Source organism: Sciurus vulgaris (genome assembly GCF_902686455.1).
Source record: "Sciurus vulgaris genome assembly, chromosome: 5".
NCBI classification, from domain to species: domain Eukaryota; kingdom Metazoa; phylum Chordata; class Mammalia; order Rodentia; family Sciuridae; genus Sciurus; species Sciurus vulgaris.
The window spans coordinates 155,067,022-155,090,230 of record NC_136465.1 but is presented as its reverse complement, the minus strand read 5'-3'; the positions used below and the strand labels follow the sequence as shown (position 1 = coordinate 155,090,230).

General features: G+C 41.1%; 1 protein-coding gene across 2 annotated transcripts in view; it reads left to right on the top strand.

Moving 5' to 3' along the window:
* The window catches only part of TMCC3 (transmembrane and coiled-coil domain family 3), a 263,338-nt gene that overhangs the window by 180,935 nt on the left and 59,194 nt on the right, over positions 1-23,209 (top strand). Inside the window, exon 1 of one of the 2 annotated variants that reach the window (XM_079142861.1) lies at positions 8,496-8,750. The exons of the other annotated variant lie outside the window; for it this stretch is intronic. Coding sequence (XP_078998987.1) covers positions 8,673-8,750 — 78 coding nt within the window. The 5' untranslated portion in view covers positions 8,496-8,672. Of the gene's footprint in view, positions 1-8,495; positions 8,751-23,209 lie in introns of those variants that run through there. 2 annotated transcript variants of the gene reach the window in all.

The following is a 23,209-nucleotide window of genomic DNA, read 5'->3' as shown; positions in this document are numbered from 1 at the left end:
CCCCAGAGAAGGGCTTTCTCTGTGGTTGCATGAGGTAGGAACCCACAGCATCACAGCTCCAGTTACAGACCGAACTGAGTGGAATGTTCTGTGCCTAGTGCAAAGGAAAGCATTTTTATCCGTTTTTGTTTTCTAACATTGTTGTGGACTTCTGGGAAACTGCAGTAGCACATAGCCAAGTTATATACCATAATCAGACAGTTAAACTCTTTCCTTCTGAACAGCAGGGTCAAGAGTTAGAAATAACAGCATTCATGTTACATGGTACACCTGTGTGTATATGGTGGAAAACAAGATTCAAGTCAGTGTGGGAGTCCCCAGAATAAAGCACATAAATTTGCACAATCCTGTCCTAAACCTTACAATGTACATTACTTACTAAATAACTCAGTATGTAAGGAGTCATTTTAACCCAAATAAAATCTCTGAACTTCCATATATGCTCCCAAGAAAATGAGGACTTAATGTTCAATCATTTGCTCATAAAACCTTACAGAATGACCACTTTGTGCCAGGTTCTGTGCTCGGCATCAGTGGATCAAGGATAAAGGACCTTGCCCTGCCCTCTCAACTTGTTCACAGTTCTTAAGTTGAGACACAGCATACTCTGTGGCCAGGTACTCGTGTTCATGGTGACATTAATGAGCATTACCAACAGCATTTCCTTGTTCTTGGTGTCAATAGCAGGTTCACTTCTCTGGCAGTAAGGGTCCAGAACCTGGAAGAACTTTGTTCTGAGACTGGGCTACCCAGAGAAAAATCCATATACCAAGTACTCCTACTCGCTGTTTTTCCCTTCCCTACCCAAACCCCAAGTTTATGCTGTGAAGATGACCACATTGGACCTAAATTTACAATTCATTTTAACCAAACTTTTAATTTTGAGGTTATTGTAGGTTCAGGTGCTGTTTTTAAGAAATAATACAAGTAAATCACATGAATCCTTTACCTAGTTTCCCCCAAGGGTATCTTACAAAACTTTATTACATTTGCCATGTTAATATTGGCACAATCTATCACTTATTCAGATTTCCTCAGTTTTACTTGTATAGAATGCTCCTTGACTTATAATGGGGTTATGCCTCCATAGGCCCATTGTAAGTTGAAAATATCATAAGTCAAAATTGCATTTAACATACTTAACCTAGCGAACATCCTCGCTTACGAGCTGGTCTGCGAGCATATGGTTTGTTTACTCTAGGGATGGCGTGGCCAGCTGGGAGCTGCAGCTTTCCGCCTCTGTCCAGCATTGCAAGAGAGTATAGAACTGCATATTGCTAGCCTGGATAAAGTTGAAAAAGCCTAAATCGAGCCACTGTTAGTGGCTCAAGCTCAATTTAGTGTGTGTGGGCACCTGTGTGTATTTAGTTCTGTGTCATTTTATCACATAAGTAGGTTCTATCCACCACCACTCTGTGGATACAGAACTGTTTCAACAGCACAAGAGTCCAGGGGTTGCCCTTCTGTAACCACACCCACCTCTCCCCTGCAAACACTCCCTCCAGAGCCTAGCTACTGACAACTGTTCATCTCTTTTGCGTTTCTATAATTTTATCATTTCAGTGATGCTGTATAAAAGCAATCATACTCTATGTAACCTTTAGGGATTGGCTTTTTTCACTCAGCATAATTCCCTAGAGATTCATGTAAGCTGTTGCATATCAATAACTGGTCCCTTTTATCTCTGAGTTTTATTCCATGTTATGGATGTTTATTCACCTGTTAAGACCTCTAGGCTGTTTGCAGATTTTGCTGTTATGAACAAAGCTGCTGTGAACATTCATGTAAAGGTATCTGTGTATATGTCTTCTTTTCTCTGGGATAAATGCCATGAGGGCAATTGCTGGGTTGAACAGTATTTGCATATTTTAGTTTTATAAAAAACTACCAAACCACTTTCTAGAGAGGCTGAACCATTTTTCAACCCCACCGGCACTATATGAACTGCCTAGTTTTTCCACATCCTAGCCAGAATTTGGTGTTATAACTCTTCTGTTTTTAGCCATTCTGATAGGTGTGTAGTGACTTCTGCTCATGGTTTTAAATTTGCATTTCCCTATGGCTAATGACATTGAACATATTTTCATATGTTTATGTGCCATCTGCATATCCTTTTCAATGAAATTTCTCTTCATGGCTTTTACCCACTTTTAAATTGTTGTTGGTGTAACTCTATACCATGTTCAGCCAGAGGAATGAGAAGTTGTGCTCCATTTGTGTACAATATGTCAAAAAGCATTCTACTGTCATGTAGAACTAATTAGAACAAATTTTTAAAAATAAAAAATGTAAATAAATTTTTAAAATAAATTGAATTGTTAATTTTTTTTTTACTACTGAGTTTTGAGAATTATTAATGTATTCTGGATACTTATGCTTTTAGGATATGTGGGTTTACAAATATTTCTCCCCATCATGTCTTTTTTAATCCTCTTAGCAGGGCCTTTGGCAAAACACAATTTTTAATTTGCTGAGGGAAATATATTCTTGTCCTTCTTAATGTAGCCTCAAGTTTGTAAGGAAAGCAAACATTGGCAGCCAGCTTCCGGAACCCTTGAAGACTGTCTGTAGAATCCTCTTTGATAATCATTGCGCTTGAGAAATTAATGGCACAAAATTGTTCTAGTTGCTAAAAAGGAGACAAGGAAGGCAAGCTTAGTAGCCTGCTGAGTTTCAGTTAAGTCTTTCTACTTTCCTGTTTTTTATCAAATTCTTGCCAAGAGGAAGTTTGGAGCTTCTGTGCCAGGTAATTCCTAATGCTAAGTAAATAGCAGTGATTGTTGCCGTACAGTCATATGAAATATGCCATGTTAGAAACTACAGGCAAGTGTTAAGAGTGATCATTTGCAGTTGGCTATAAACCAAGTGGTTAAAATTACAGCTTCATATTTGCAATGGGCCAGGAAGCTTCTCATCCTCACCATAAACACTTTTTAATATTGCTATCAGGCATCAGATGTATATTTGCTCACTTCAAGCTAGTTGAATACATTTTAAAAATCTGATTTATTCTTTTGTTTGTTCTCTCTGTCCTTAAATTCTTAGAGGGAAAAAAATTACTACACTTTCATAAATCTTTTCCCCGAAGGGAATACTTCTCTGTACTATTTAATTAAAATGGAATATTAAAAAAGGGAATATAAAACAAATCACATTTTCCTTTACTTTTAAGAGGCTTGGTTGGCATCTGCAGAATTGGCCTTTTTTTAGTCTCTTTCCTTCTCCCTGATGTGATTATATAGTAAGACCAAGGCATGGGGAGATCACACCCTTCCTCTGTCCTACCACTGTGCCCCGGACATGACTGTCTTAGCAGCTAGAGCAACTTTTTGGGGTGTCTCCCCATCTAGATGGGATGTCCCTTCAGGATGTCTTACTCATTCTTTCATTCCCAGAATCAAGAACAGAGTCTGTCACATTGAAGTGCTTAATAAATAACTGAACTTACAAACTTCAATAACTACTGAGCATCTGAAAATTGATAACACTCATCATTCAGCAAGTTTTTATCATTATATATTATTTATTACATTCCTGTGAGGGCAAAAGCTTTCTTGTACTTACATCTTAGTCATTTTATAAAACTCTAATATCTAGAAAATAAGTACGTATTTAATAAATGTTTAATTCAAATTTATTCATCCATTCATTCAGCAAGTAAGTCTTGAATACTGTCAGGAATATACACTTTCATACATGGAAGGCATAGTCCTTTCCTTCAAGTAACTTATGTTTTGGGGGACAGGGCACATAGAAATTATCACCTGAAATATTTAATATAAAATATTGTAGCTTTTATACTAAAATGAGTAGTACAGACTGCTAATTAGTGTAAGAGCTCATGGGAGTTCATCTGACATAGAAACCAATGAAGGCTGTATTTAGTGGCCTGAGGAGACGCCAGAGCCCTGCTGGAATTCTCTGTCCCTCTATTCATGCCGTCCAGAATTCTTGCCTTCTCTTCAAATGCTGCCCATACCCAGCACTGGATGTTGTATTAGTCAGGATTCTTTGGGTTACTAGAGCCAAAAATCCATCTCTAACTGACCTCAGCAAAAAGAGCAATGTTTCATGTCACTGAAAAGAGGGTCTAGGTAGGACTGGCGTGATGGATCCACTATCAAGATGGTAGCCAGCGATTTCTCCCATCCCTGTATGCAAATAACAGTTCTTCACTCTTCTTGACCAGTAGAAAGTGATGACAGTGATAACTGCCGGTGGTGGGTGAGGCTGAAGGAGATCTGGCAGCTTTTGGTTTTGCTCTCTTGGAAGCCAATCGCCATGTAATGGAGTCCAAGTACTCTGAAGGAGAGAGGGGACCCCTGGAATATGAGAGACTATGTAATAAAAAAATTAATTTTTAAACATAAAAATAGGGATAGAGTATTGTCTAGTTCCAGCCATTACAACTACTCCATTCCTATAGGGGCTGACATGTGATGAAGCCAGCTTGCACACTCCAACTGCAGCAGTACCACATGGAGCAGAGAGAAGTCACCTCCCTTGGAGGGCTTCCCAGCTGCAGAATCATGAGCAAATGAATAGTCGTTATTGTTGCACGGTAATGCCTTATAGGGTTGTTTGTTGTGCAGCAATAGGTAATGGAAAAGGCTGGATCTGGTGCTCTAACAATTCAGTAAGGAATCTTTCTTCATTTCATGACTCCGCTTTCACAGGGAGGAGGTTGTCTATATGGTAGCAAGGATGTCCACCATGACAGCAGGCTTATGTTGTCCCAGTTTAGCAATGCCCACTGGGAGGGTATTTATAGCTCTTTCCCAGCACCTCCAGCAAGACTTGAGGGTGACTGGTTGGCTCTGACTAGGTTCCATGCTCATTCCTGCACACGTCACAGTAACCGATTGGCCAAGCTAGATCATGCCCTCCCCTTGGAGCCTGAGATAGGACCTGGTCTGCCCCACCTAAATGACTTGGGTTAACAGAGTAGAGCTATAGGGCTCCAAAGAAAATCTAGGTGCTATTCTAGAAGAAGGAGCTGGATGCTGGGTAGACAAAAATCACAAAAGTCCTATGTAATCCCACCTCTTGTGTGAAAACCTTATCTCAATATTCCAAACTTTAGGCTTGCTGCACTTCTTTGATGCTTAGCATATGTTGCCTCATGCTCCTTACACTTGGAGAGAAAATTCATATTTCACACCCTAGGTGTGAACCTTTGTATTCCTATTGTTCCAACAGTATTTGTTACTTTAACAGTGTAATATTTTCCACTACTTTCTGCAGAGAGAGGCTTTTGAAAATATCATTAGAGTCAGAATTGTTGGACAGTCTTTCTCTCCATCCCCCACCTCTGGATTTTCAGAACCTAGGCGTTGGCATTACCTCCATACAAAGGGAGGTCTATTTTCCTCCTGGGTCCTACTTGCCAAAAAAAGAGCCAGATGGTGATGAGCACTGCTTGTTTTCTTTCTTTTCTAGAGAGATTGCTCTAGTGCTATTTAATTTGTGTATTTATAAAAAATTATTCTGTAAGAGCACCCAGCAGAGCAGCTTTTGGGCAACCGGCTTATGAAATAAATCTAAATGATCTAAAAAAGAACATCTTCTGTTAATTGAAATTTAAGTGAGCCTGATAACATTTTAATTAATCCTTCTCATTGAGGGTTAGCATTCTAAGAAGAAAGATGGAGTTCTCTTAAGGAACCAAGATAGTAATAGAAATGGAAGGTAGAAACTCGTTTGTGCCAACCAAAAAGCCCAGCTGTGGTCGGAGACAGCACTTAGGTCTGGCTTGTCTAAATTTATTCATACACACATATCTCTATGTAATGTACTTCCTATAGCTCTGAGTAGCTGGGGGGAAAACTGGAGTATCAGGAAGATGAGGGGGGAATTCAGAAATGGATCTCACAGATTTTCAGAATGGATCTTTGAAAGATAAAGTTGACATAATGATTTACTTAACAACAGACTATCTTACATTTATAGCAAGTTTTATTATTGTAAAAGTGCTGTTATGCTTAATTACTTAGTGATTTGAATTCCAGGATTAAGGATAACAACACACTTATTGCCTTAAAATTTTTAGATTTGTGTATGTGTGGATGAATCTGTACCCCGTGTACCAACAATAATTTATTAAAGAGTATTATTTATAATCTTGTGTCCTCCTACGGAATCCTTCATGTCTTCACCAGAGATAAATATTGTCCTTAAACTTGTGTTTAGCATGCTTTTGCTTTTCTTAATAGTTTTACTACATGTCTTGCTTTTCCTAGTTTGTATTTCTTTATATTTTTAAACCTTACATGAAAAAAAAACCCTTACTGTATGCAATTTTCTGTGGCTTCCTTTTTTTCTCAGTATCGTTTGTGAAATTCACCCATATTGATTTTTCAGCTAGAGTTCAGCTTGTGCTTATCTTTTTTACTTTATTACTTCTTTACATATGCAGACGTATAAAATTTTTAGTGTTGTCAAACCTTTATGGTTTATGCTTTTCGTGACTTGAGATCATAATGATCTTCCCCCATTTTCTTCTGATAATTTTGTTTCATTTCTCCTGGTATTGATTTCTGTGTATGCTGTTGAGGTACGGATTTTTTTTTTTTTCCTCCTTAAATGGAAATCATGCTTCTCCTTTGCTCAAAAATTTCTACGTCTTCCCATCTTTCTCAAGTTAAGTCAAAGTTCTTCAAGTGATCAAAGGGCCCTGTGTGACCTGGCTCTCTGAAACATCTCTGCCTTATCTCCTACACCTTGTTTTGGGAATGCTGGACTCCTTGCTCTTCCTTGAACACTCCCCAGATTTTCCCACTAAGGGCCCTTGACTTGCTGTTCTGTCTGAAATTTCCAGATTACATTACTGTTCCCTCACGTCCTAAATCCCTGCTCAAATATTGCCTTATTATGGGACCTTCTTTGACCATCCTAGCTAAAAATCTCCCTCTACCACTTACACACACCCACTTAGGTGGTATCACTCTTACCTGAAAAACTTCTGGACTTGGTGTAGCTGGATGTGCATTGGAAAAGGGTGCATTTTCCACGTGTTGATTTAATATCTTGACCAGCTTTAGGATTAGGTTTTCTGATTCTTCTTAAGTTAGTTTTAGTAAGTTTACCCTCAAAAAGTAAAATTTTCATTTCACTTTTTGAATAGTAATGCCCACAACACAAACATTCAAGTTTAAGAAGCATACGCAATCAGAAATAAATCTCTCTCTCATCTCTGACTTCTAAGCTGCCTGCTTCCCCCTCTCCTGGCTTCAGTTTCTTGTCTATTTATTTCTCTAGTTTCTTGTTTATTCTCCTAGAAATAAACTATGTATATATAAGCATATGTAAATGTGTATGCATTCTGTTTTTACATAAATGGTGGCATTCCATATATATTATTCTGCAGTTGCCTTTTTCTCAACTATATATGTTAGAAATAATTGCATAGCTATACATAGAGGGCTGCTTCATTCTATGACAGTTACTTGCTGAATGGATATACCTTGATTTAGTTATTTAGTCTCCTTCTGAGGGATATTTGGGTGTTCTCAGTCTTGGCACTGGCCTTGTAGTCAGTGTTTCTTACCCATCTTTAATCAGTGATTCACCTTCTTAAATTTCTCTTCCGATGTTATTGTCATTTCCCTGTTCAGAAACTCCAGCAGCTGCTCGACACCCACAGAATGAGACTGAACTTCTTACCCTTGAAAGTAGAGCCTCACATGGTCTCAGTGACTTTTTCGCACTGTCCGTGTGTTCCTGAAGAAACCCCCTAAGCGATGACTTGAGGTTTTCCAAATGTACTTCTGTACTTTCCTTCAGCCTGCTCCTTTCAACCCTTAGGAGGGGAGCGAATCCCTCGGGCTAGTCACAGTGCACTCCGATGGGCTTTCTCCGGAAGAGCGCTTTAAACCTGTCAACCCAGTCTCCCATTGATAAGCCGTACATAACCAGACCAGGTGCTTTGGATTTTGTTTAGGAAACTGATTCATAATTGCTCGCCAGTCAGTCCTTTCTCTTCCAGATTCCTAATTCTTTGTAGATGGGGAAGTTTATTGGGAATGGCGAATACTAAAATGAAAAATATATGTCCGGACTTTTAAGTAGCTTACAACATGGTGAGTCAGACATGCAGAAAATTAAAATACACAACACAGTAGGAGCTTACTGTATGCTCAGGAAATGCCTTTTTTTTTTTTTTTTTTTCCCTCTTTGAATCTCCGTCCTTAGCCCAGGGTCTGTTTCATGGTAGCTGCCCAATAAGCCCCCGTTGAGTGAAGAATAACCTAATAAGAAGCATTTAAAGCCATCATTAACATCTTGCCCTCAAAGTCATCTTTTATCATAAGCACAAATAAGCCGGCAGTGTACATGTCGCTCATCTTTTGAGGAGACAGAGGGCAGCGTGGGAGGGGGTGGAACAAGTGTCTGCCAGGGAGCGAGGCAGAGAACTTGCACCTGGACAGGGTCTGGGCGCCGGGCGGGGCGGGCCGAGGGGAGGGGGCGGAGACTCGCCTCCCGGTCCCGCCTCCCCACCCCGCGGCGGCGGCGGCGGAGCAGGGCGGCCGCGCGGGTGTGGGCAACAGCTGCAGCCGCCCGCGCCGCCCCCTCGGCCGCGGCTCCCGGGGCGAGCCCGAGCACGGCCGGCAGCTCGCGGAGCTGTGCGGCGCAGCGGCCCCCGGAGGCGGAAAGTTCCCAGGCTGGGCGCCGAGATGCCGGGCAGCGACACGGCGCTCACCGTGGACCGGACCTACTCCGACCCCGGCCGGCACCACCGCTGCAAGAGCCGGGTGAGAGCCGAGGCTGGGCGGCGGCGGGGGCGCCGAGCTCCGGGGAGCGCGCGCGGAGCCGGGGGGCGAGGCCGGGCGGGGCTTCGGCTCCGCGTTAACTCGTTCCGCCGCGCGCCTCTCCCTCTGCCGGCGTTCTTGCTTTCCCGAAAGACCGCACTGGAGGGGCTGGGGAGGGGCGTCGGAGCCCGGCCTGCCGCTCCGAGCCCCCGCGACCGCCGCCGAGGTGGGGAGCGGAGCACGCCCGCGCCGCCGCTCGGCCCCGCGCTGTCCCGCGCGCCCCGGGCTCCCCGACGGCCCGCGCTCCGCCGCCTGGAGGCGAGGGAATCCCGCCACCCGCCGCACCGGGCGCTGGAGGTCTCGTTGCTGGGCTCTGGCACGCTCGCCCCCAACCTCCCGGGCTCCGCCGCTGGTCTCACCCTCGGGAGGCTGCGGGCCGGCTCTGCCCGAGTGAAAAGTCCGTCTTCTCACTGCCCCTCCAGAGTTTCGAGCCCTTCGGAGCAGGCGCCCTCGCCATTGTCTGCAGTGTAATTTGCTGTTGCTGATTTTGGCTGGGGGCGAAAATAGCTCTTCTAAGCAGACTGCGGGGACGAGTCCTATAGTGCTTCAGTTTAAAGACCGAGGCCGCAGCCAGAGCGCTGGTCTCCCCGGGGAATACCTGTGCACCCATACCCCCGCCCCTTGCAGGTTTAATCCTCGAGGCTGGATGCTAGGCTCCGAAATCCGTTCGCCTCGTGGCTGATTGAAATGCCATTTAAAACGTACCTCCTCCACCCTGGCATCTGTTCTGGAAAGAAATACCTGGAGTTGTTCTTGTCGTCGCTTGTCCGAGAACTGGGGATTTGGGTGTCAGCTTCCCTGTATAAAGTTCAAAGAGGTAGAACAGGATCAGTTTCAGGCCTGCCACCTTCAATATCCAAAGACCAAGGGGATGGAGATAGTAAAAACAATGAAAGGAATGGGTTGAGACCCCTTCTGCAGGATTCTGGTGTTCAATCATAGTCTCAAGTAGTCATCGGTTGCCCCAGAAGTGAAGTAATTAGCCCCTGGAATATTTTCCTGTTTTCTTTTTAGCACCTTTTAATTAAACGAGATGATTTCAGGTTTTGGCAGTTTGAATATACTTGGTGAAATACAATACCTCTTCCCCACTACTTCCCTCTTTTTTTCCCCCTACTTTCTTTTAAAAGTTCATAACTTGTTATGAAAACCAGAAACTCTGTTTAGCTACAGTTACCTCTGTTACCTACAGTTAGAAGTTTCTTGAAGGATGACTGCTCAGTAATACAGCTAACTCAAAGAAAGATGTTTTTCTAATGCATTTGTGATTGTACAGAGTCTATAAAGTTAGTGTTGCGTTTGACAGAATAAATTCCAGGCTTAAAAAAATGTGGAGGCCTGGTTTCTCTGCACAACTGTGCTAATATTTGTGTAAACAATAAGATCAGTAATCTTTCAGGGATGGATGGATCAGTGTGAGCTCATTTCAGCAATTAGTAGAATTCACGAAACTTTGCAAAACTCACTCTGCTTTACCTGTAAAACAGGTGAGAAAGTCTGTACTTCAGGTATTTAGATGGAAAGTGTAACTGAACTGCAGATGGGGTTTTATCTCTGCTATAACTGTCATAGTCCCATTTCCACACCTGTCTTTTCCGTGAAATTGCCACCACTGTACTTGACAGGATATCTTTATTTTGTTTAAAAGTCTGCTCATGTTATATATGCTACATTGTTTTGTTAACATGGAGATACCTGATTTGAAATAGGGCATATTTTAAAACTGACTAGACTTTATAAGTACCACTTTTTCTAAATTTGTCTGTTGGGCAAGTGAGATCCAGTGAGAACTAGAATGGCAGAGAGAATGTCTAGAACCTTAGTAAACAAGATCACAGGTTCTGTAGCAGCAGGGCAGTACTTTCTGAGAGCCGGGTCTAAACTTCTTAACTGTCTACTTTTAGGGTTTTTATTGTTGATATTGCAAGGAGTCAGGAGAACAAGTGAAATCTTGCAAACTCAAAAGAACTTTTCTCCAAGGGGCCTCATGTAATTTCTTAAAAAACACTGATTTTATTTTATTTGTTTGTTTTCAGTGTGGTGCTGAGAATTGAACCCAGTGCCTCACATGTGCTATGCTAGGACAGCACTCTACCACTTAGCTACAGTCCTCGCTTCAAGGGGTTCATATAATTTTGAACCTGTCCTTAAGGGCTGCAGTAAGTCTGCTGTGATGAAGGGAAAAGCAAAAGCAGTTTTCCTGCACAGAAAGTATTTATCTCATTAGATGATTTTAGCTCCTGTTTTGTGGAACTCCATTAGATGCAGCTATAAAGACATTTCATACTTAAACCCAGAAAGCACACGATGCAAAAGGCAAACATCAAATGGTATTAGGGATTAATTTCTTAACGTCACCCTGTCTTTGGGAATAAACGAGTGTAAACTAGAATTTAAACCCTGTGGTCTCATTTGGTAAATTAGCTCCCTAAAATAACAATTGGGGATGCTTAGGAAGAGGTGATGAATCTCTCAGCAATATGCAGTTTCCTCCCAGGAACGGGCTGCTCTTTTGAAAATTGTGTTCTTGTTACCAAGTGGTCTTTAAAAAAAAAAAAAAAAAAAATTAAAGTTAGTACCCTGTTGAGATAACAGGGAAAATATACACATCTCTTTTGTCAGGCTTGTTTAGTCCTCTGCAACTAGAATAATAATGAGTTAGTGTATTATTTTAATATTGTGGGAGTCTATTTTTATAGCCAGGTGGACTGACCTAGATCCCCCTGCACCTTCAGCAAAAATATAATGTAACTAATGAATTACATGATCGTGTCTAAGCTAACAAGTCAGAATCATTCACATTTTAAAATTTCGTCATGTAAAACTCAGAAATAGTGCTTGTTAGCTTGACACACAAAATATATCTCTACTTTAAAAGAAAGAGCATACATAATTAGAATCCTTTTTTTTTTCCCTTTCCTGCCCTAGATTGTTAAAGCTAATCATCTTTTTAAGAATATGGGTGATATAATTTCTCTACAGTAACTGTTTTTTGTTGTTGTTAATAAATTAGGTGTGAATCAAATTTTTGTTAGTAGGGATTTCATTTAAGTGTTTGAAAATACCACCTCCAACGATTTGAGCATAGCTGTGATCATCTGGGGCTCCAGGCTTAGGCCAGACTGGATTGTGTTCTTGCTCTTCATAGTTTCCGATTGGCCACCGAGACAGTGTCCTAAATAACCTTTCTGAGCCTATAGTTACAATCTATAAAAACAAGAGGTGATGAGCTAGGCAGGATGGTACACACCTGTAATCCCAGTTACTTGGAAGGCTGAGGCTGGATTATAAATTTGAGGCCAACCTTAGCAGCTTAGACTCTGACTCAGAATAGAAAAGGGCTGTGGATGTAACTCAGTAGTAGAGTACCCCTAAGTTCTTCAGTTCCGGGGCAGGGGGAAATTAATTAATTAAAAAATAAAAGAGTTTAAGGCTGGGCTGAGCAACTTAGACCCTGCCTCAAAATAAAGATAGAACTAGAAACGTAGTTCAGTGATACAGTTCTTGTCTAGCATGCAGATGCCTGTGAAGTTCAGTTCCCCAATACTGCAAATAAAACATCTTGAAAAATAAGTAACAGAGATGATGATAGTCCTTTTTTCAGGGAGTGACTAGGAGTCTTAAATAAGAGAGTGTTGTTGAAAAGAAAAGTTAATATTGAGCTGACTGTGGTGGTACACATCTATAATCCCAACAACTCGGGAGGCAGGAGGATCACAAGTTTGAGGCCACTGTCAGCAACTTAGTGAGACCCTGGCTCAGTGATAAAGTACCCCTGGGTTCAATCCCCAGTACCAAAAAATAAAGATTGTGTGTGCTCACATGTTAGCTATTTTAATCTTATTCTCTTGGTGCCTCGGTTAATCAGAATTGCTAGTCATTTTGAGTGCCCGCTTTCCCCCATCTCTCTAACCTGGGTCTTTCTGACATTTTTCTGGAATTGGTTCCTCCCTTCTATACCCCCAGTCATCTCCTACCCCAGTTCAACCATTAGTACCTTCCCCAACTTCTATTCCATCATATCTGTAAGGACACCAGTTTATTTCCCCTCACAGATCCATTTTCATTAGGTTCATCTTCAGAAAACATCTTGTTGTAGTGTAGTGCAGCTTGCTACTGGCAACCCCTTGGACTCTGTACGCGTTCTAAACCTTAGTTTCCTCTTCTCCACAGGATGGGTGTTGTAAGGAATAACTATAGTAATGTCTATGAAATGTGAACAGAGTAGTCCATGAGTATTATTCTAGCCAGTGACTTGTTTCATTCTAAAGAGTTCATTAAAGAGACTGTGAATAATGGTGAGTGTCACAGGCCAGATTTTTCTTATATTTGGGATGAATAGATTGATAGGGCAAGTGCTTTTTGAGCTATACTTTGATGTGGGTCCTCCTTGAGAGGAGAATGAATTGCCAGCCACCACCAGCACACCGCCTGTCACATCCGCCATTGAGCACCAAGATAGCTGCTACCAAACTGGATGACAGGATGTGTTTTGCTTCAGACCCAATGCCTGAGTTTCCAGGGCTGCTTGCTAAGGTTAGAAATCAACTGAGTGCTAGATGAAAATTGCCCACATCTTGACTTTAGGCGAATCTGCAGCGTTCAACCCTGCTGTTTCTTGTGTTTTTGTGTTTTCAATAGAGGGGGTGGTGAGAGAAAAGGAAGAGAACCATGAATCACTGTACTGTGAATCAGAACGAGGACTTTTCATTCCTTAGAAAAGGAACATCAGGATGTATGATTTGTGCATAATCCAGCCACTTTGCGGACTTGGGAGGGGTGCTATGTAAAGCAAAACAGTAAACTTGTTGATTATTTCTCTGTAAGGAAGCAAACAGAATGTAAAAGAATGCTTAACAATAGTAGCTAATGTGTACTGATTACTGACTGTACACCAGGCAATTTAAAGTACTTAAAATCCACCATCTCCTTGATCTTCACAGTATCCTACTAAGAACTCCATTTTACAGTTGAGGAAGCTGAGGACCAGCCTTGTTAATAATTTGTTCAAGGTCTTGTGGCTATTAGGAAGGGATGGTAGAGCTCAAATTTGAATCCAATTCCAACTCCATAACTTGATTCTTAACACTTCTATGTCTTCCAGTGCTGCCCTGGTGAGTACTGGAGTTCATTCTGGTCTCAGTAAACTTGGGTAGCTCAGTCTCAGTAAACCAGTGAAGTACTTAGGGATGGATATGAACAGCTTCAGCAGAACACCTATCCAAATTATGTGTTTTAGATTCTTAAGACACACATTTGGCCAGTCTTTGCACATAGCCATATACTTCTATAAACTTTTAAATGAATGATGGTTTTGAATGATGATTTATGAACATTTTGTGACATCTAGGATGTAAGGATTTGCCCATAGTTTGGGGAAGTCTGAAAGGCTGTTAAGTAAGGTCATGATTTAAGAGAATTAGAAAAACATTTTGAAGCCTGATACTTTGTCTCCAGAGGATGAGCCATTGAAGAGCATAATGACTGGATCTTCCTTGTGACCATTGAGTTCAGAATGTGGGTGCAGACACATGTCCCCTCAGTAGATCCCCAGGACTGAACTACATGTCTCTACCTTCTGTTCTCTTGGGCCACATACTCAGACACCTCGTGATCTTGCTGGGAAATCCTTCATAATAGTAAACCACTGCTCCTTATGTCTCCCCACAGCACACCACACTTTGGGGAAGTACAATGGAGTGGTCCAGAGTGCCAGTTCTCTTTACTTGACCCTCTATAGAATATACCCTTGGACATGTTACCCGAGGTACCTTTTTATAAAGAGTGTCATGGTGCTTCCCTTGGAGGACTGTTGTGAGAAATAAATGATGTAGGGTATATAAGCACTGCCAAGCCCCAGCACCTGTTAACTGGTCAGTTAATATTAGTATGGGGAAGGAATAATAATAAAATGCCTAACAGCAGTCTAGCTGTAAGCCATTGTAGGAGGTTCAGTGGAATTCAGACTGAAGGTGTGATTTCTAGTACTTTACATTTTCTCCAGAGACCAGATCTTTTTAAGGATTATTTCCTGAAGAAGCCACATGAAGCCACGTCTAAATGATGGTTGTAAACTTGTATCTGCCTCAGGTCTGTCTGAGGGGCTCCTGATAACTAAAAACACTATAAAGGGCAGTTTAGAAGAGAATTTTATGTATTCATTCATTTTTTTTTTTTTTTATCTTGGGGATTGAACCCAGGACATCATACATGCTAAACATGTATTCCACTACCAAGCTACCCCTAAGACCCTGGAAGGGAACTTAGATGTTAACTTCAGATCATTTCATTTACAGAAGTAGAAAAAGTGTGTCAGCCAGAGTGTAATCAGTAACGTCATGTAACTAATACAGATTGGGACTCACCATTATCCCATCTGCTGTCTTAATAGAGAGTTTTGTATAGACATGTTTATTTGCCTTAATACACACAGAGACAAAAGAGAGAGTGTATGCACACACAGACATGTGCTGGGGATTGGACCCCCCAGGGCTTACCACATTAAATTTTCTGGAATAAATGTCTTGATTAAACTAGGTAAACTGAGAACTTAAAATTATTTTCAGTAGAAAATTGATGAAAATTTTGTTAATTTTCTAAGTGAAAATGTGTATTTGAATGATTCATTATTAGGTCATTATCCTTCTGAGTTTTATTTCCAGATTTTTGGGGGGGGCCAGAGGTGAAGAGGGGTGACAACATAAAGCTACATAGCTGCACTAGATTGTTGCCACTTTTTAAAAAATTATCTTTATGCCTTTTAGTGTTTTTGTATTTTTCAATGTAAGTTTTTGTGAAATGAGTCCACCAGTTGTGAATCAGAGGTTAGGGGTATAAAGATGCATAAGCCGTAGAATGCATCATATATTCTGGAACCTAGCTTTCCACCTGGGTCTGCTGTTGCCTCTAAGTGCTCAATTACTGTGAGTCTGATTGAGAACATCTCCCTGCCTCTAGTGTTTTGGGTATACGGGTTGGGGGTATCCCTTAACCACAATGCTTGAGACCAGAAGTGTTTTAGATTTGGGATTTGCTTTTTAATTTTGGAATATTTGCATATGCACAATGAGATAGGACCTGTGTCTAAACACAAAATTGACTTTTCACATACACATAGCCTGGAGATAATTTTATACAGTATTGTTTTGTGTGCGTGTCTTTTGATTGCAGCCTGTCACATAAGGTTCCGGTGGAATTTTCCACTATGTTGTCATGTCAGTCTTAAAAAAAATTCAGATTTTGGAGCAGTTCGAGTTTTGGGATTAGGGATGCTCAATATGTATATAACTTATGCAACACATTCCTTAAACCCAACCCAAAACCTCGATATGGTTCTTGACCAAAGAAAGTATCATCTGCTATAGCACTGGGAAAAAGACAGTCACAGCTGCTGTGACAGTCACAACTGTTGAGACAATGGTTTACTGAGAGATGGCATGTCCAGGGCCTAACCCTGACGCAGTGCTCCGCTGAGGGAAAATCCGTGGGACTTCTGCCTTACACATTGACTTGAGCCCAACCCAAGAGTAAGGTGTGGCTTTTATTGCAAAGCACAAAAACATTTCCACCAAGACATCCCACATGCAACTCGAAGTCTGTATGTCAGACATCATTCTCTCAATCTCCCGGCTCCCTATTAGTCTCTTCCCATACAGCCAGTCCCCAAACCTGGGATGCTTCCTCAGTACTGCCCCCGCCCCCGCCCCCACCGTCCATTGGTTTACATCTTAAATGTTGCCTAGCCACCTTTTCCTTGTGATCTCCAGCTTCACCACTCAGTGGATCTCTAAGCCTATGGACTTGAAAGTCAACTCTTTCACTTACCAGCTTGTAAGCAACCACGGGAAGTGGTGTTAGGAAACCCATTACTGGCATAGCGTTAGTACCGGCGTTGAGTCACTCATGGCCTACCATACCTCCTACGTGCTGCTTATTACCTCCTGGACTATAATTTACCTGATATTTCTAAATCAGTTCACCCCTTAAATTTGTTTTTAAAGTGTAATCATTACTATTCCAGCTAAATACCATTTGAGTTTGAGCCTACAGTGCTAGATTCAGTGGAGAGCAGGTGCTGGGGCATTGCTGGGGAGCTTTTGGCACCACACGGAGTTCCTCCTAGACTCAATCAGTTGGATGGGATTGAGGGTTGAAGAGGGAATCACCTGCTCGTGGTGACTCTTATTTAATGCTTTTGTCTTAGACCACCTAAAGTAAAGATCATTTAGAAAAACACTAGTCTTAATGTACACTTTTCTCCCTTTCTTTGATAAGATACTTAATTTTAGACCTGTGGCCCACGAGATGCTTAGATATACTTTTACCCCTCATGGATTCTGTTAGTTATTAACCATTTCCCTTTTTATTTTGGCCAACAGGCAACTCAAATTCAAATTTCAACAGAACCGAGTGAGAGATTATGGACTGCTTATTTTTACCTCCTGATTTGGACTTTCATTTATAATGTATATTTTCCCTGGTCTGGTTGTAAAGTAAGAGTGTTGGGGGGGGGGGTGTGCATGTGTGTACAATTACATTTGTGAATGTTTACAGGATTTGAGCTATTCAGCACTTTATTGTAAAACAGGCTTTGTGTTTAATGATTTGTTCTGAGCATGTTTAAGGTACCATGTTTCACTGCACAATACTCACAGATTTTATGCCAGTTTTTTTAGTGGAGTAAAACCATTATGTGAAGCTTTTTTAAAAACTGTGCTGGTATTATTTAAAAATCATTTATTATTAAACTGTCTGGTGCAAGATTAGGATACACAGGCTACTCGTGAATGTATGTTAATGCACTGGTGTGATGCAGTGGAATATGGAGGCTAGGCTGAGCTGTGATGTCTGATGGGATAGGTGTATTCAGGTACTTCCAACATTCAAATTAAAATGGGTTTATTGGGAAGCAATGGTGTACTGTAGAATGTTATTGATTTATGATTACAGGGCAAAAGAGGTCCACATTTGAAGTTCAGTGTCTACTGAATGTGTATCAGTTTCACACCATCCTAAAGTTGAAAAATCATACATCAAACCATCATAATTCAAGAACCATCTGAACGTGTGTTTCCTGTAATGTACCCTGAATCCTTTGCGTACCAGATGGGATATAAACTGGTCGATTTAACATTTATAAATGACTGACATTTGGGATGAGCAGAAATGCTCTGGTAAGTGGATGGCAGTCTTGTCTGGGTGGGAACCCTAGAGGGAGATTGGAAATGAGTGCTGCTTACCGCCAGCTGGGAGTCTCCCAGGTCTTCTGGGCACCTGAGAAAAACTGAGGCAGGCAGTAGACCTTAGGCCAAAGCATAGAACATCCAGAAGGTGGGAATTTCAGGCAAGGAGAGATAGTGGAGAGAGAAGAAATTTAAGCTGTTTTCTATGAAGTAAAGTTGAACCTAATAAAGGAATGTATGTAGGTTGTTGTAATGTGAGGGCATTGAACAGTGCCTGGAGCTGCATCCCTTCAGAGAAATTTGAATATAAGCTCTTGTTCAAAAATAAAGCATGCCGTGCTCTTCCTGAAGACAGTCCTCCAGCACCTAAGTATGAGTCCTCGGTGTGTGCCACTGTGGGTTGGGGGCCAGAAGTCCCTTTTATCTCTTTGTAAAGCTATTATGATCAGCCTCAAGGCCTGAACTTGACTTCAGATATCAACAGTGTACTATTTTAATCTCACTAATTGGAACAGGTGGCCTCTATTTGAGACTGAATCACTAGCTGGCATAGATTTTAATGTATCTAACAATATGAGGCCCATTCAGTAAGAGCTGTGTCTGTGGGCACCTTCCCTGTCTGTTCTTGGGGGTTGGTTGTGTTCTTTTTATTGAGGCTTGGAGCCTGGCACATGGGTGGGGCCTTGGAAATACGAACCGAATGAGTCTGCTGGGAAGCTGCACTGTGGGACTCAAGCTGCATGCTCTACTCTTGATCCATCTTAGTACAGATTAATTTGTCTTAATTGTGGCACAGGATTCCAGCATATGGTTATTCCATCATTTATTTAACCATTTCCTTATTAAAGGACATATGGCTTCCAATCTTTGGTGATTACAGACACACCAGTGGCTTGGACATGCTTCTTTAGTAGGCTAAATCCCTAGCAGTGGGTTTGCTCAGCTGAGAGGCACTCAGATTTTAAATTAAAATATTGCCAAATGGAACACGGTACCTATTCTGTGTCAAAACACCAGCAGCAGTGAACAAACTGTTGACGGTTTATGTAACCACCATGAAGCACAGTCTATGTTCCGCAATGTGTGAACACGCCTCAACTCCCGTCCTTCCAGTGCAGGGTTTTATCAAGGTTTTTGATCCTTGTCAATCTGACAATTGAAACTGGTACCTGATTTTAAATTTTTTCTTGTTATAAAATTGATATATTGATCATATTTTACATTTTTTACTTTGAAGTGTTTAAATATCTACAGGAAGCTGCAGGAAACAGTAGAGATGTCCCATGCACCCCCTCAGCCAGTTTCTTCAATAGTTACAGCTTTTAGAACTGTAATACATTAATTGATTATATGTTCATATACCTAAAAATAGTTTGTCGACTATCTGTTTACATATTCTGGCCATTTATCTGTTGATCTTTTTAAAGATTTATAGAATTTTTTTTACTTATTAAACAAATTGCTTTGCACATACATGTTTCCCAATTTGTTATTCCTGGACTTTATTAATTTTCTACTATTGTGTAATAAATTACAAACTTGGCAACTTAAAGAAACAACACCCATTCATTATCTCACAGTTTCCACAGGCCTAGAGTCCAGTGGCAGCTTACCTGCACCCTCTGTTAAGAGGCTAGGCTATTTCCAAGCTTACTGGTGGATTACAGAACTGAGTTCTTGGAGCTGTAGGACTGAGGCCGTCAGCCCCCAGAGGCTTCCCACGGTTCCCTGACACATGATGCTTTCCACAACATTGCAGTTTGTTTCTTCAAGGCTGTGGGACAACAGTCGCTGAGACATTTTGTCTCTTACCCTTAGATCCTCTTTTTTTTTTTATTATTTTTTTTTTATTAAAAATCATAAATTTACATAGGGCAATGTTGTTTGATTCATTCCCCTTAGATCCTCTTGTTAAAAGCTGACCTGCTTAGGTCAGACCACCCAGCATGCTGCCTTTTGATTAAAGGCAACTGATTAAGGACCTTACTTATATCTGAAAAATTCTTTCATTTTTGCCATATGAGATATCCTAGTCATGGGAGTGAAATCCCATTGAGTTCACAAGTCTTGCTCCTACAAGGGGGATCCTATTTGGGGGCCGTCAAAGAATTCTGCCAGTTGCTAATGTCATTATTGTTTTGTGTGTCCTGAGCACAGGGGTAGCACATCAACAGAATTATATATTAATGACACTTTGTTATGTTTGGAAATTTTATGGTTTATAGGTGGTCATTCTTACAGTGGCCTTTGTACTTTCAGATTCTTTTAAAAACGAACACACCTATGTTCTCCTAATATATTTTATGATTTTTATTTTTATGCTCAAATTTTGAACCAGTTAGAATTATTTGATTCCCTTTTAGATATCTATACAGTTATCCCAGTACTATTTTTTTGCATAGTTACCTGTCTTTAAAAATACTGCTGTCCATAAGTATCTGATTTTTGTAAATGTTTACTTTTTCTCTGAGTTTGAAAATTAATGAACTCAGAAGGTTGTGATTCTGGTGGTGCATCTATTCTGGATTGATATCCTCCTTTTTCATGCTCCTGCCTCCTTCCCCAGGGATTTGATACAAGCATTTTGAGAACACCGACTCATTCGTTTAGAAATTTTCCAACAGGCCTGAGTCCAATATCGTTTACATTGAGGAAGGAACAAAAGTCTAGGGGAGAAAGGATAATACAGGTGTGTGTGGTTTAAGTTTCCTTTTTAGTTCTCTTTGGAATGAAATGTCACCTCTCAAAAATTCTATTTAATATTATAAAATCCTGCCCTTTAAGGCAGCTATCGTGGCATATGCCTGTTGTCCCAGCTACTCAGGGTCTTGAGGCAAGAGGATCACTTGAGACGAGCCCGGGCAACAGAGCCTGTCTTTAAAAAAAAAAAAAAAAAAAAAAAAAAAAAATCCTTTTCTATCATTTTCCAAAAATCTACCACATAAAGAATGTGCATTGTTTCCCAAAACGCCTTTGCTTCATTAAAGAACTTGTGGCACACCATTCCAGCGGGGGAGAAAGAAGGGCAGGAGCCCAGCCTGACTTGGTTCTGCAGGGTCCAGGACGGCTGCGTTGTCAGTCTCTTTTTCTCATTTGGTTAAGAATATGTAGGATCCTCGAGCCCAGCCCTGTACTGTGAAATTTAAGGTGATTTGTCATTTGTGATAGTATATAAATACTAAAAGATTTGGAGGGAGTAAGCTGTTTCTTTATCTGGCTTAATTATTCTTTCTTGTATGTTACCCCTGTGCCTTGTTAATAGCTATGTAGGGGTTGCTCTCTGCACCTATGATAATTACGGAACCGTCCGCCTGCCTGTATCTCTGCATCTGACGCAGAGGGAAGCTAAAGCTGTTGGCTGTGCCCAGAAACGAACACTTAACATTTCCTGACCTTACCTAAGAGCATATTAAGGGTGGAGTGACAGTGCTTTTATCACACGTGCTTCTGTTTGCCAGCAGCACTGTGCCTCTGAAAACCCCCTGACTTCAGCAAATCACCGTATGATATTTGTTGTGTAGAGTCAGCCAAAGCTTGCCTCGTGTGCAGGGCGGTTTAGGAGCACTAATGAGCTGCGTCTGTTGGGTGTTTGGGCACCAGAGGACAAGCCAGAGCCTTCATTCAGGTGGCTCGTGCGTGCCCTCCCCGGGAGCAGCCGGGATGCTCACACACATCATAACCTCCAGCACCTAGAAGGACTCTGTCGTTCAAGTGGGTGGGAGCACATTAAGCTACTGCTGAGAAATCTGACCAGCAGTCTGGCCATTTAAAATGGGCCAATAGCAAGAAAGTTGTTGAAGTACTCAGGGCTCACATTAAACTCTGATTTTTAAAGCCTTCAAAGGAGATCAGGAGTCTTGCTGTCTAAGGCAAGTTTTGCACAATAAGTCCACAGTTCCAACATTGTTTTGAAACTTTTATTTCTTTAAGGAAGTGAACTCAACTTGTGTGCCTGTGACTTTCTTTAAATCCTTAGTTTTAAAATAAGTTGTTGGGATAATTTTAATGGTAATGGATTATTAAATAAGAATAACCAGATTCTGTTGAAAGACAAAGAGATACTAATTCTGGATACAGAGGTATTGTAAGTTTTCTGATACTTTGGACATTTGGGAAATCAGTTACTTTGTTAGTAAATAATTCTTAAAATAATTGCTTCTTAGTTTATTAACTCAGCAACCTGAATGAGCCCGATTGTTTTTCTAGGGCTACTAACTTATTAAACTCTCAGTGGATTTTAATTTTCTTATGTTTATGAATGCTTTGGCTATTGAATTTAAGGTTGAAGTTAATGACCTGTGGACATAAATGCAGTGACATCAGATTCCAGAATTATAAGGCAAGGAAGTGGCCCATGAGAAATAGCAGATGTTTGGCAAAGGGAACAATGTTCTGAGCCTGAAGAAAATCCATGTCAAATCATTAGCCGAGAGGTTCTGATTGAATATAGAAAGTAGACAAATTTATTTTTAATTACTAAATCTTAAATCTTTCAAATATGGAAAAAAGGCATTTGGGGGGGGGGGAAAAGTGAGATGAGACCCATATTCCTGCCTCCCACATTCAACAGATGACTTGTCTGCATCTGATTTCACTTACTTATTTTTAAGAAATAAAAAATCCCATGTACAGTTACAGGGGTGCCTCTTTCTTCCTACTTCCTCAGAGTTCTGTCTAACCTGAAGTTGTTCTCTGTTGTTTCTTTTAATATTTTAACACTTTGAATGAATGAATAAGCAATATGTTGTTTCTTGAGTTAAAACTTTACATAAATGACATTTCTTGTAACTTGCTATTTTTTTTAACACAGTACCTTTGTTTCCTGAACCAGAGTGTGATACAGCCCTTCTTTTCTCTCTCTCTCTCCCTCCCTCTCTCTCTCTCTCTCTCTCTCTCTCCCCCTCCCTCCCTCTCTCTCTCTCTCTCTCTCTCTCTCTCTCCCCCTCCCTCCCTCCCTCCCTCCCTCCCTCCTTTTTTTTTCTTTTATGTGTGTATGTGGTATTGGGGATTGAATTCAGGGGACTCTACCACTGAGCCACATTCCCAGCCCTTTTTATTTTTTTTGTTTTCAGACAGTCTCACTATGTTGCTGAGGCTGGCCTTGAACTTCTGATCCTTCTGCTTCAGCCTCCTGCGTAGCCAGGATCACAAGTGTGTTCCACTGCCTGTTCCCAGCTCCAGTGTATTTTAAGAGTACTGAGATATGCATGTATGGACAGA